This window comes from Pantherophis guttatus, chromosome 5, assembly GCF_059756535.1.
Source record: "Pantherophis guttatus breed Tessera chromosome 5, ASM5975653v1, whole genome shotgun sequence".
Taxonomy (NCBI): Eukaryota; Metazoa; Chordata; class Lepidosauria; order Squamata; family Colubridae; genus Pantherophis; species Pantherophis guttatus.
The window spans coordinates 49,863,046-49,875,458 of NC_142067.1; the positions used below are offsets into that span (position 1 = coordinate 49,863,046).

Here is a 12,413-nt window from a genome sequence, read left to right on the forward strand (position 1 = left end):
TTAGCATTGAACTTGTTTATTTAAGTTATAACTGCAACTCAATATGTCCAACCGAACGATTCATATGCATGTGATCACATCACTTCTGACCTTCATCGAATTTGGGTTCTGTTGAGTAGAAAAAAAATCTTGTTAAGTTTATTTTGAAAATAGTTTTCTAACTTGATTCCCATTGCCATGTACCAGAAATAAAGTCATACTGTTCAACACACATTTTTTTAGATAAGAGCAAATAAATGCAGCATTTGCTTGTCATATACCATGGCATAAAAATGTTCAAGTAATCAACATCAAAAAGCAACATTGGATTCTACTTTTTTACATACTAGAAGTACGAATCACTGAAATTGAATTATGCAAAAATAAAGCTTGCTGAGTTGTTGCTCAATAAAGCTACCATCTGAAATAACAAAAGGGAATTTTAGGAAGTTCCATAAAATATAGTAACAAACAAAAAAACCCTTACATTAATTGTAGCCGATATAAAAATTAAACACAAAGATACCAAGTGTGAATGTGTATAGATATTGTTGGAAAAAGAATAATTATTATTGTGCCAAGAATATGAAAACGCGGGCTTCTACAATTTTATTTTAAACTGAGTATTAACATTTGGATATATTTCATAAATGTATTGAAATTACAATCTGGTAATTGAGTTGTTTTAAAACAATTCAGAACCACTAAACTACATTTAGAATTCAAATATATTAATTACTGCCTGCTAGGTCTGAATAGAAAGCCAGTTTGGTGTAGTGGTTAAGGCACCAGACTAGAACCCAGGACACTATGAGTTCTAGTCCTGCCTTAGACATGAAGCTAGCTGAGTGTCTTTTGGCCAGTCTGTAAGAAGACATCTTTTAATGGGATCATATAATAACCATGGAAGGTAGCAACCAAGGAAACCATATAGAAAAAGGTACAGGTGCTTTAAGGAGTAGAAAAGTGTTTGCACCCTGAAGCACATTTTTGCCTCAATCAGGAATGCTGCACATAATCTATTGCCTGTAATTATATTGTAACCATCAGTGAACTATAACTTCAGATTTTAATCACATTATATATTAATACAGGTAATCCTTGACTTACAAGCACAATGAGCAACAGAATTTCTGTTGCTAAGCAAGGCATTTTTAAGTGGATCACATGGATGTTAAGCAAATCCAGCTTTCCCCTTTGACCTTACGTGTTGTTGGAAGCCAACTGGAAAAGTCACACATTGAGACTACATGACCCCAGGATGCTGCAACTGTTGTAAATACATGCTGATTTGCAAGTGTCCAAATTCTGATCACCATGGGGATGCTGCAAGGTCATAAGTGTGATAATTGATCTTAAGTGACTTTTTCCAGTCCTGTTGTAACTTCAGTTACTAAACAAATGACTGTAAATCGAGGACTACCTGTAATGGGCACATTTCTAAAACCTTACCTTCAAATTTGAACTCCGGAAATTTGGTCATGTCTCCTCCGCCATATACTCGTGCGAGTTTCTCAGTTTGCTCATTTAGCTCTTTCTCATATTCTGAACCAACATCAACAGGGCCACCAGTTTTTCTAAAAATACAAGAACTGTTATTTTCCAAATAAATACAAAAACCTGGTAACATTTTTTAAAAAAGATCCCTGTATGAGAATTCCAAATTATTTTGGGGGGGAGGGGGGGAATCTACAATTTATTTACTTTAAGCACAAACAGAATGACAACGATGACAATGACAATGATTACCAGATTTATAATACATAAACAAATTCATAATAGCTTTTAGATCATTTGCTGCATAACTGCTAAATTATGAGAAAAAAGCCATAGGAAAATGCTATTAACAAATTGATTAATCAGAAAATTCTAAATTGAATTATCAGTCACCAATATACTTGCAGAACAATCTTAAACCAAACACAATATATATATATAGGGTTTCCAACTTATCACCCACTGACATATTTGGCACCTACTGGAATCAATGTACCTACACATATCTCTTAGGAACAGGAGTGGGCAATAAATTTTCCCAAGGGGGCCACATCAGAAACTGGGCCTGTTGTGGAAGGACCCTTCTTGCTTCCGCTGTTGCCGCAGGTCAGATAAATACAGTTGAAAGGCCGGATGTAGCCTGTGGGCCATAAAATCCCCAGGCCTGCTTTGGAATATTTCCTGCTCCACAATTTTAATTTTAAAATAGCATGCTTACAAGAAAAATTGCAGCCTCAATATCATTTTCTAGTATGCCTCCGCCACTCTCCACTTTATTCTTGGACAACACTGGGAGGCTACAGACTTTTTTTTTGAAAGTACAGTATTTGCATCTATACAGTTATATGCATCAATTTAAAAAAAAAAAAGGGGGGGGGAACCTGACAAAGTACTCTGCTTGAGTACCTGCTCAATTTGCCCAAAAATGGAAGATAACATTAGGGAAGAAGGATTCTTGTAGGAAATTTAGTAACATTACAGCATAGGCTAACAGAAAATAAATTAAGCTACAATGGATAGTTTACTAGTTGGCAAAGCTTGCTGATGCTAGAAACATCACAGAAGGTATAACCTGTCATATATGACTACAGTGCTGTATTTCAACACTATTTGGGGGGAAAGGTAACTTAAGATACAAGCTGACTTTAAACCTAATATTTCCTGTTCAATTATTCCTGCTACAATTGTTGAAGCAGTCCATTAGTGGGTCATGTATGGAGAATCCCAGGATTTATCCTTCCTTCAGGAAGTGTATTAATAACATATGCACCATCATATATTAACATATGCACCATCATAGATTAATTCAGTTTTACCATTTATGGTCAATGACCAACAAAGTAACTATTGGATACAGAAAGTCTATACACCTATTAAAATGTTAGGTGTTAGAAATATTAAAAAATCAGACCAAGATAAATTACTTCAGATTTTTTTCACCTTTAATATAACATATAAACTCTACAATTCAATTGAAAAGCAAATTGAAATCTTTTAGGGGAAGATGATAATAAACTTACAATAATGTGGTTGCATAGATGTACACATCTTTATACTTTATTGAAGCACTTGATTTTTTGTCAGCATTCAGTCTTTTGGAGTAGGAGCTTATCAATGTGGCACATCTTGCCTTGGGAATCTTTGCCCATTCTTCTTTAAAAAAGCGCTCAAAATCTGAAAGATTTTAAGGGCATTTCCTGTGCACAGCCTTCTTCAGGTTACTTCCCAGATTTTCAATTGGATTCTGGTCTGGGTTCTTATAATAAAGGTAGAAAAAAATTCTGAAGTGATTTATCTTGGTCTGATTTTTTTTTCATCTCAAAACCTGGCACTTTTATAGGGGTGTGTTGACTTTTTATACCCACTGTATAATCCCAAAGCAACATATAAAAGCAGACTCAAAAATAATAAGAATAATAAAACCATACAATCCTACCAATTAAAATTTATACATATATTAAACAAAAAGATCAAAATATAAAAAAGCAAAACAAAATTGATAAAATTTAGGCAAGAGAATAAAAGAATTTTCTAATGGTTTCCAGAAAGGAACCCATTCTTCTAAGTTGCTTATAGTGCTCGTCTGAAGAGCAATATCATAGACCCTTTGGCAAATCTCACCTTTTGCTGTCCTTAGTAGGGTGGATAAAAATTGATGATTTTTTAAAAAAAATTTAAAAAATCCTTTTTTTAAAATTTTTATTACATTTATTTTAATAAAATGCTTTTGGAGTAAAAATCTATCTAAAGGTAGTTTTATACAGCATGAAATGCTTAGTTATGTAGCATGAGGCTGTATATTTTGCAATATTGGGACTGTCGGTGAGTCAACAGCGGGTCAGAGGAGGAGCTTCTCCGGGACAGAAATGACAGTTGCTCTTTAAAAATTTAAATTGAATAGATTTAAATCAAGCCTTTTTACTAGTGATTTATTTATTTATTATTTATTAATTCAATTTGTATGCTGTCCCTCTCCGAAGACTCAGGGCGGATCACAATGCATTTAAAATCATTATAAAAAACATTTAAAAATTAAAAACATTAAAAACATTAAAACTCATTCACACCATTCATGGCCGGATCTCGCCGGATCGCAAGAGCGAGATCAACGGCCCCAGGCCTGCCAGAAAAGCCAGGTCTTCACCGCTTTTCGGAAGGCCAAAGGGTGGGGATGGTCCAGACCTCAGGAGGTAACTGGTTCCAGAGAGCTGGGGCAACCACAGAGAAGGCCCTCCCCCGCGGGCCCGTCAGCTGGCATTGTTTAGCTGACGGGACCTGGAGGAGACCAACTCTGTGGGATCTTACCGGTTGTTGGGAGTTATGCGGTAGAAGGCAGTCTCGAACATACCCTGGCCCTGAGCCATGAAGGGCTTTAAAGGTAATAACCAACACCTTGAATTGTGACCGGAGACCAATAGGGAGCCAGTGCAGCTCGCAGAGAATTGGTGTAATGTGTGTGTACCTAGGTGCACCCACGACAGCTCACGTGGCTCTGTTCTGGACCAACTGTAGTCTAACACTTTTCAAGGGTAGCACCATGTAGAGCGCGTTGCAATAATCTAACCATGAGGTGACAAGGGCATGAGTGACCGTGAAGAGAGCCTCCCGATCCAAGTAGGGTCGCAATTGGTGCGCCAGGCGAACCTGTGCAAAGGTCCTCCTAGCCACAGCTGTCAGATGTTGCTCTAATCTTAGCTGTGAATCTAGGAGGACCCAAATTGCGAACCCGTTCTGAGGAGGACAATTTCTCCCCTCCCAGAACCAAGGATGGACAATCAACATAGTCTTTAGGAGGCAATACTCACAGCCACTCAGTCTTGTCTGGGTTAAGTCTGAGCCTGTTGACTCCCATCCAGACCCTTGATTTAAACTGACTTGATTTAAATCAAATCTACCCTGGTCTTTAGGTCTAGAAGTAGCAAAGAATGGATACAAAGGCCCCACAGCACAGGTCAGCTGTGATATTTACATCACATCTTGATGCAAAATCAAGCATTAATGAGCCAATAAAAAATAGAAGTTTAAACCAATAAGAAAGATAATAAACTTAGACTATTGATTCCAAAGGGATCACACTCTTGTTTCTATGTGAATTAGAATGTTTGAAATACAACATGGAAGCTGGAAGAATGCTTCCAAAATTTACATTGGATAATATCCAGGAGTTTTAGGTCATTGTGTCCGTGTATATGTGCATTGTACACCATTGGGATACAGATTTACAATGGTGCTTAAAAGTTCAACTTTTTAAAAGTTTTCAACTTTTAATATTTCTGCATAAATATGAGTTGAAATGTAATGTATTCTCCACACAAGTCCTAAAATTAGACAAAGAGAACCCAATTACACAAATGAGTCAAAAACACACTTGTTCATTTATTGAAGATAATGACCTGGGCGCTTTTCCACCTTTCAATTGATTTATTAGTCTCAGACTCTCTGGGTGGGAGGTCAGAGGGATGCTGTGCATTATCTCTTTTGGAACCCCGAGAGGTGGTTTGCAAAAAAACCGATGGCTTTGGGGGTTTTTAGATAAATCTTTAAGTTCTATTTTAAGGGGTTCTGGGAGGGATTGTGGGAATGGATCTGGGGGGATCCATAAATCCACTGAAAGGGGTAATGGGTCTGATGATCACGGTGGGGAGGATGGGGACAGAAATCTGACAAGGATGCAGGGGGATGAAGTGATGGGCATTAGTATAGTAAGTGGGAGGGGCAGATATGATGGCTGCAGGGGGCCATATTATGTTTTGGGAGTGCGCACTCATTGTTTATGAGCAATTGCCCACTCCGACCCCCAAAGCACTGCTCATTTCCCGGGTTGTTCAGAGTCTCAGACCCTGGGTCTACGGCTGATGTTATGTAATGCCAGGTCAGTGGTAAATAAAGCCCCCCTCATTCATGATCTTATTTCAGAGGGGGGTGCTGACCTGGCAGGGATTACGGAGACCTGGTTAGGCCAGGAGGGAGGAGTTCCCCTTGTGGAAATGTGCCTGCCAGGTTTCCGTGCATTCCATCAGCCAAGGACTCAGGGAAGGGGTGGGGGAGTGGCAGCAATCATTAGAGAAAGTCTTTGCCCGAGGGAGGCCACTGTTCCTCAGATAGCTGGATGTGAGTCCCTCCTTGTGAAGTGGGGTCAGGGGATTCAGATGGGCCTACTGATTGCGTACCTGGCTCCCTGCCACGTAACAGCGGTCCTGCCTGAGCTGCTCGACATTATAGCCGGGGTGGCGGTGGAAACCCCCAGACTTATTGTTATGGGGGATTTTAACCTGCCATCCGCTGGTGAGATGTCGGAGACGGCTCGGGAGTTCATGGCTTCCATGACGGCCATGGACCTGACTCAGGTAGTTCAAGGCCCCACCCACTTGGGGAATCACACTCTGGACTTGATTTTTGTCTCTGATCAGTGGCTGAATGATCTAAGAATAGGGGATATAGACATCAAGCCCTTGTCATGGTCTGATCATTCTCTCCTTCACATGGACTTTCAAGTCACTTCCACCCACCGCAGGGAGATGGAACCAACCAAATGGTTCCGTCCCAGGCGCCTGATGGACCCTGAAAGGTTCCTGATGGAGCTTGGGCCATTTCCTGAGACTCTGGCTCACGACTCGACTGAGGACCTGGTGGTTGCCTGGGACAGGGCGGCTACTGCGGCCTTGGATTGCGTCGTGCCTTTGCGGCCTCTGACCCGATGCCGATCTCGTCTAGCTCCTTGGTTTTCCGAGGAGCTGAGAGAGATGAAGCGTTGGAAAAGACGCCTGGAGAGCGATTGGAGGACAAGCCGATCTGAATCTGACCGAACACAGGTGAGATCTTATATTAAGACCTACCTAGTGGCGATAAGAGTGGCGAAGTCTAGCTACTTCTCCGCTCTTATTGCATCTGCAGAGAACTGCCCAGCTGCGCTGTTTAGGGTGACCCGCTCCCTACTTCAGGTGGGGGTACGGGAAGATCCCTTAAAGGGTCGAGCTGAGGATTTTGTACAATTCCTGCATGATAAAGTCGCTCAGATTCGGGAAGGCCTAGACTCCGATTGGGTAGATCCAGGGGAGGAGACAGGGGCAGGTCTTGAGAGCGTTATCTGGGAAGAGTTTGACTCTGTGACTCCTGAGGACGTGGACAGGATTCTGGGCAAGCTTAACGCTGTCACATGTTTATTGGACCCGTGTCCCTCCTGGTTGGTACTGGCCTCCCGGGAGGTTACACGAGGCTGGCTCCAGGGGATTATAAATGCTTCTCTGAGTGAGGGTATCTTTCCCGCTGCCTTGAAAGAGGCGGTTGTGAAACCCCTCCTCAAGAAGCCTTCCCTGGACCCGGATATATTATCAAATTATCGTCCAGTCTCCAATCTTCGCTTTGTTGCGAAGGTTGTTGAGAGTGTGGTGGCGCGACAACTACCCCGATACCTGGATGAAGTTGTCTATCTGGATCCGTTCCAGTCGGGCTTCAGGTCACGATACAGCACGGAAACGGCATTGGTCGCGTTGGTGGATGATCTCTGGAGGGCTCAGGACAGAGGTTGCTCCTCTATCCTGGTCCTATTAGATCTCTCAGCAGCTTTTGATACCATCGACCATGGTATCTTACTGCATCGGCTGGAGGGGTTAGGAATAGGGGGCACCGTGCTTCGGTGGTTCTCCTCCTTCCTCTGTGACCGTTCGCAGTTTGTGTTGGCAGGGAGGCAGAGGTCGACCTCGAGGCACCTTATTTGTGGAGTGCCGCAAGGGTCAGTCCTCTCACCCCTTCTGTTCAACATTTATGTAAAACCGCTAGGCGAGATCATCTGTGGTTTCGGGGTGAGTGTTCATCAGTATGCTGATGACACACAGCTATACATCTCCACCACAGACCACCCCAATGATGCCCTTGCTGTGATGTCCCGTTGCCTGGAGGCCGTGCGGATCTGGATGGGGAGAAACAAGCTCAGACTCAACCCCTCCAAGACCGAGTGGCTGTGGCTTCCGGCGTCCCGGTATAGTCAGCTGGTACCATCACTGACAATAGGGGATGAGATCTTGCTCCCCACAGAGAGGGCCCGCAACTTGGGTGTCCTCCTGGATTCACGGCTATCTTTAGAAGATCATTTGACGGCCGTGGCCAAGGGTGCCTTTTATCAGGTTCGCCTGATCCGCCAGTTGCGTCCCTTTCTGGATCAGGACGCCTTGCGCACGGTCACTCATGCCCTAGTTACCTCCCGTATGGACTACTGTAATGCTCTCTACATGGGGCTCCCTTGAAAAGCACCCGGAGGCTCCAACTGGTCCAGAACGTAGCCGCGCGGGTGATTATGGGCGCAGCTCGTTACGCCCATGTAACACCTCTCCTACGCGAGCTGCACTGGCTCCCGGTGGTCTTCCGGGTGCGATTCAAGGTGTTATTTATCACCTTTAAAGCGCTCCATGGCTTAGGACCTGGGTACCTACGAGACCGTCTTTTGCCACCAATAGCCTCCCACCGACCAGTTCGTTCTCACAGGGAGGGACTACTCAGGGTACCGTCAGTCAAATTATGTCGACTGGCGACTCCCAGGGGGAGGGCCTTTTCTGTGAGGGCTCCAACCCTTTGGAATGAACTGCCCCCGGAGATACGGAATATCCCTGATCTCCGTGCTTTCTGCCGTGCCCTCAAGACCCTGATGTTCCAACAGGCGGGGCTAAACATATGAACATGTGAATGATTTTTTAAATCATAAATGATCTAATTCTGGGTTTTATTTAATTGATCAAACTAAGTAATAATTTTAATTAGCAATTTTATGATGTTTGTGTGTCTATATTTTTCTTGACTGTACACCGCCTTGAGTCCTACGGGAGAAAGGCGGTATAGAAATATAATAAATAAATAAATAAATAAATAAATAAATAAATAAATAAATAAATAAATAAATAAATAAATCTCATTCAAGGATAAAGTAGATGGTGAGAGAAAGTGTATTATCTAACTCTTATATAACTTAACCTATATAAAATTAAATCCATAATCTCAAAATCTTTCAATCCATGGATTTCATCAAAAAATAGTAACAAATAAAAAAAAAATCATATCATCCCTTAATTAAACACATATACCTGACATTTAAATAATACTATAAAATAACTTGCAGGAAGTGTGAGTAGTAAAAGTAGTTGCTCATATAAATGAACTGATGATTAACTTACTGGCTCTTGGTTTTATATTCTCTAATCTTGTCCAAGAAGAGCTTCTGTACAGGATCAAGTTCCTTTGCTTTATTAAATGCAATGGCAGAAAAGCCAATATTTCTATGCAACTGGGCAGATAGGGCTGAACGGAAAATGGAAGAAAATCTAAAGAGGTGTTGAAGAATCATGATAAATTTGCCAAATTTTCACCTAGAAAGACAAAAGATATTACATCTGAAATGCAATTTATTTACTTTGATATGAGCACTATATAGTCTGAGATACGTTGGGAAACCTGCTTCAAATTTAAACTTACCCCAGAAGAAGGAACTTCCAAGTTGCCACTTCAAAACTATTATGAATTTTGCTCTGCTCATCACATCACAATATCTTCCTTCAGTATACTAATGATTGGGATTTGATTTTTAATGGTTTGTTTCATTTTATTTGTTTCATTGCCGACCTCTTAAAATCCAAGTAGTAGAAAGCTATAGATAAATCTGGCAAATAATTTCAGACAGCCATTATTCCATTAGATAGTATCCCATTCAATGGCAGCCATGGCCAGAATAGTCTTGTCCTATGTGCCACTGCGCCCTTTCCTGGACTGCTCATGTCTAAGTATCTCTTTCTTAGATAACTGCAATATGTTGTACATGGGGCCACCAACGAAGACCATTCTGAAGCTTTAGCTGATCCAGAGTGTGCCCTCATAATCAATTATGAATACACCTCGATATTTCTATGTAACAATTTTGCTTTGTGTTGTCACAGTAACTGTGTTATATCCAGTGAGCTCCATGGGATACGAGTTTCTGGATGCAATTCATTGAGCTGGTTTTCATCTATCAAGCCCTACATGACTAAAGGACTTACCTTTCTCCACTTGTCTTAAATGATCTCACAGGATGGTATTCCTGAATCCCTTCATTTAAACAATATTATGCGATAATGTGCCTTCCCTTTGCTGTTCATTTACTCTAGAATACTATTTCCCAGAGAGCCATTTGGTCCCATCCATATTGTGTTTTACAACAGTAGAACAGGTAGTTCTTGACTTATGACTGTTTAATAATGGTTCAAAGGTACAATGGCCTTAGAAAAGGTGATGCATGACCTGACCATCACACCCCTGTAGTCATGTGATCGCAATTCAGATGCGTTGCAACTAGCTCATATTTGTGAGTAGTTGCAGCATCCTGCAGTAACATGATCACAATTTGCAACCTTTTTGCTAATTTCCATCAAAAAAATGGGGAACCTGGATTTGCTTAACAACCACAGTGATTCACTTAATGACTGAAATAGAAATTCTAGTCCCAACTGTGGTCATAAGTCAAGAACTATTTGTATAAACTTGACTTTTTGAATAGGTCGTCTGCCAAGTTATTTGGAATACAGCCCAGTGATACTAAAGCTTGTATTTATTTATTTAGCGTACATGTTGCCTGCCTCTAACAAGTGACTCTGGGCAGCTAACAATTTTAAAAAACAGAAAAAAAGGAAAACAACTAGACAATCAACTACAGAGATAAAAATATCACCAACAAAAATCACACCTGTAAGTATAAATACAATACAAATATTTCAATAAGACTAATTTGCAGTAAAGCTCTGGATGAAGAGGACACTTCCCATTCACTCATTTAATTATTGTATCTTTTGCATTCTGATGATTTTGCTGAGTTTTATGGTAAATCACCTTGAATTATTCTAATTTATGGGCATAAAAGTCAGGTAAATAAATATAACCAATAGTAACAAAAACGAATAAGGCAATAATATACTACTTTGCCAATTAGCTTCTTACTTTTAAAACAAAAATCAATAGGATGTCCAGTTTGAGCAATTCCAGTAGGTTGCAGATGGAGCCCCACCCCAAATCAAATTGCTCAATCACATCAACTGGCAGATTAGTTGCCTCTCCATCAGACATCTCCTTCTGCAAAAATATTTCTGCATAAACGACTCATTTAAACGACTCATTTTATTGATAATACTATAAATATTAAACTCTTATCAGCAATTAATAAAATGACAGTTCTTAACTGAGCTAGGTAGGACAGAAATGTTTTCATTTTCCTTAATCATTTGTAATTTTTCCGTAAATACTGAAGGAGCAGCTTACTTATCATTTAACAACAATCTATGAGAATGTTAAAAGGGGTTTGGGGAGGGAGGGTGATAGGTCAGGCTTGGCACAGGGGCACGAACTAGGAGGTGTGGAGCCGGGTGTGGAGGGGCTTAGTGTAAATAAGGGGTGGGGGGGTTGTGTGGGTTTGGGGGAGAACCCACGGGGGATGGCCAGTCCGGCTGTTAATGGTGCCATAGGGGGTACGGACTCTGGGGGAAAGGGAACTGTTAGAATGCCCTCTATTGAGGGCTTCTCCATCAATACGCTGAGTGGGAGGGGCAGGTATGGCGGGAGCAAGGGGCCGTATCATGAAGACCGCTCGCTATCTTCGAGCGATTGCGTACCCCAGTCCCCTTAGCTCTTCCCGTTCCTCAGGCTGCTTAGAGTCTCAGGGCTCGAGTCTCCAGCTGATGTTGTGTAATGCCAGGTCCGTAGTAAATAAAGCCCCCCTCATTTGTGATCTTATTCAGGAGGGGGGAGCGGACCTGGCAGGTATTACGGAGACCTGGTTGGGCCATGAGGGGGGGGGTTCCCCTCGTGGAGATGTGCCCATCAGGCTTCCGTGCATTTCATCAGCCAAGAGCTCAGGGCAGGGGCGGTGGGGGGGGGTGGCGGTCATTATAAGAGAGAGTCTTGATCCGAGGGAGACCACTGTGCCTCAGATAGCCGGATGTGAGTCCCTTTTCGTGAAGTGGGGTCGTGGGGTGCAGATGGGTCTGTTGATCACGTACCTGGCTCCCTGCCATGTGGCGACGACCCTGCCCGAACTCCTCAATGTTATAGCTGAGGTGGCGGCTGATACCCCCAGACTTGTGATCATGGGGGATTTCAACCTGCCATCCATCGGTGAAACTTCTGAGGTAGCTCGGGAGTTCATGGCTTCCATGATGGCCATGGACCTGACCCAAGTAATTCACGGCCCTACTCACATGGGGGGACACACTCTGGACTTAGTTTTTGTCTCTGATCAGTGGTTGAGTGGCCTTGATATAGGGGATATAGATACTGAACCCGTGTCATGGTCTGACCACTCGCTCCTTCGACTTGACTTTCTGACCGCCGCACCCCGTCGCAGGGAGGCGGAGCCGACCAGGTGGTTCCGCCCCAGGCGCCTTATGGATCCTGACAGGTTCCAGATGGAGCTTGGGCCATTTCCT

At 42.2% G+C, this 12,413-nt stretch overlaps 1 protein-coding gene across 3 annotated transcripts in view; it reads right to left on the minus strand.

Moving 5' to 3' along the window:
• ATP5PF (ATP synthase peripheral stalk subunit F6) overlaps positions 1 to 12,413 on the minus strand; it is a 15,365-nt gene continuing 2,952 nt past the window's right edge. For 2 of the 3 annotated variants that reach the window (XM_034427960.3, XM_034427875.3), the window contains exons 2-4: positions 9,141 to 9,332; positions 1,432 to 1,556; positions 1 to 108 (exon numbers count right to left, since the gene is read on the minus strand). In XM_034427960.3, the coding sequence (XP_034283851.1) occupies positions 80 to 108; positions 1,432 to 1,556; positions 9,141 to 9,310 (324 nt within the window). In that variant the 5' untranslated portion in view covers positions 9,311 to 9,332 and the 3' untranslated portion in view covers positions 1 to 79. Of the gene's footprint in view, positions 109 to 1,431; positions 1,557 to 9,140; positions 9,333 to 9,438; positions 11,140 to 12,413 lie in introns of those variants that run through there. The other variant, XM_087895053.1, reaches the window with a different exon arrangement.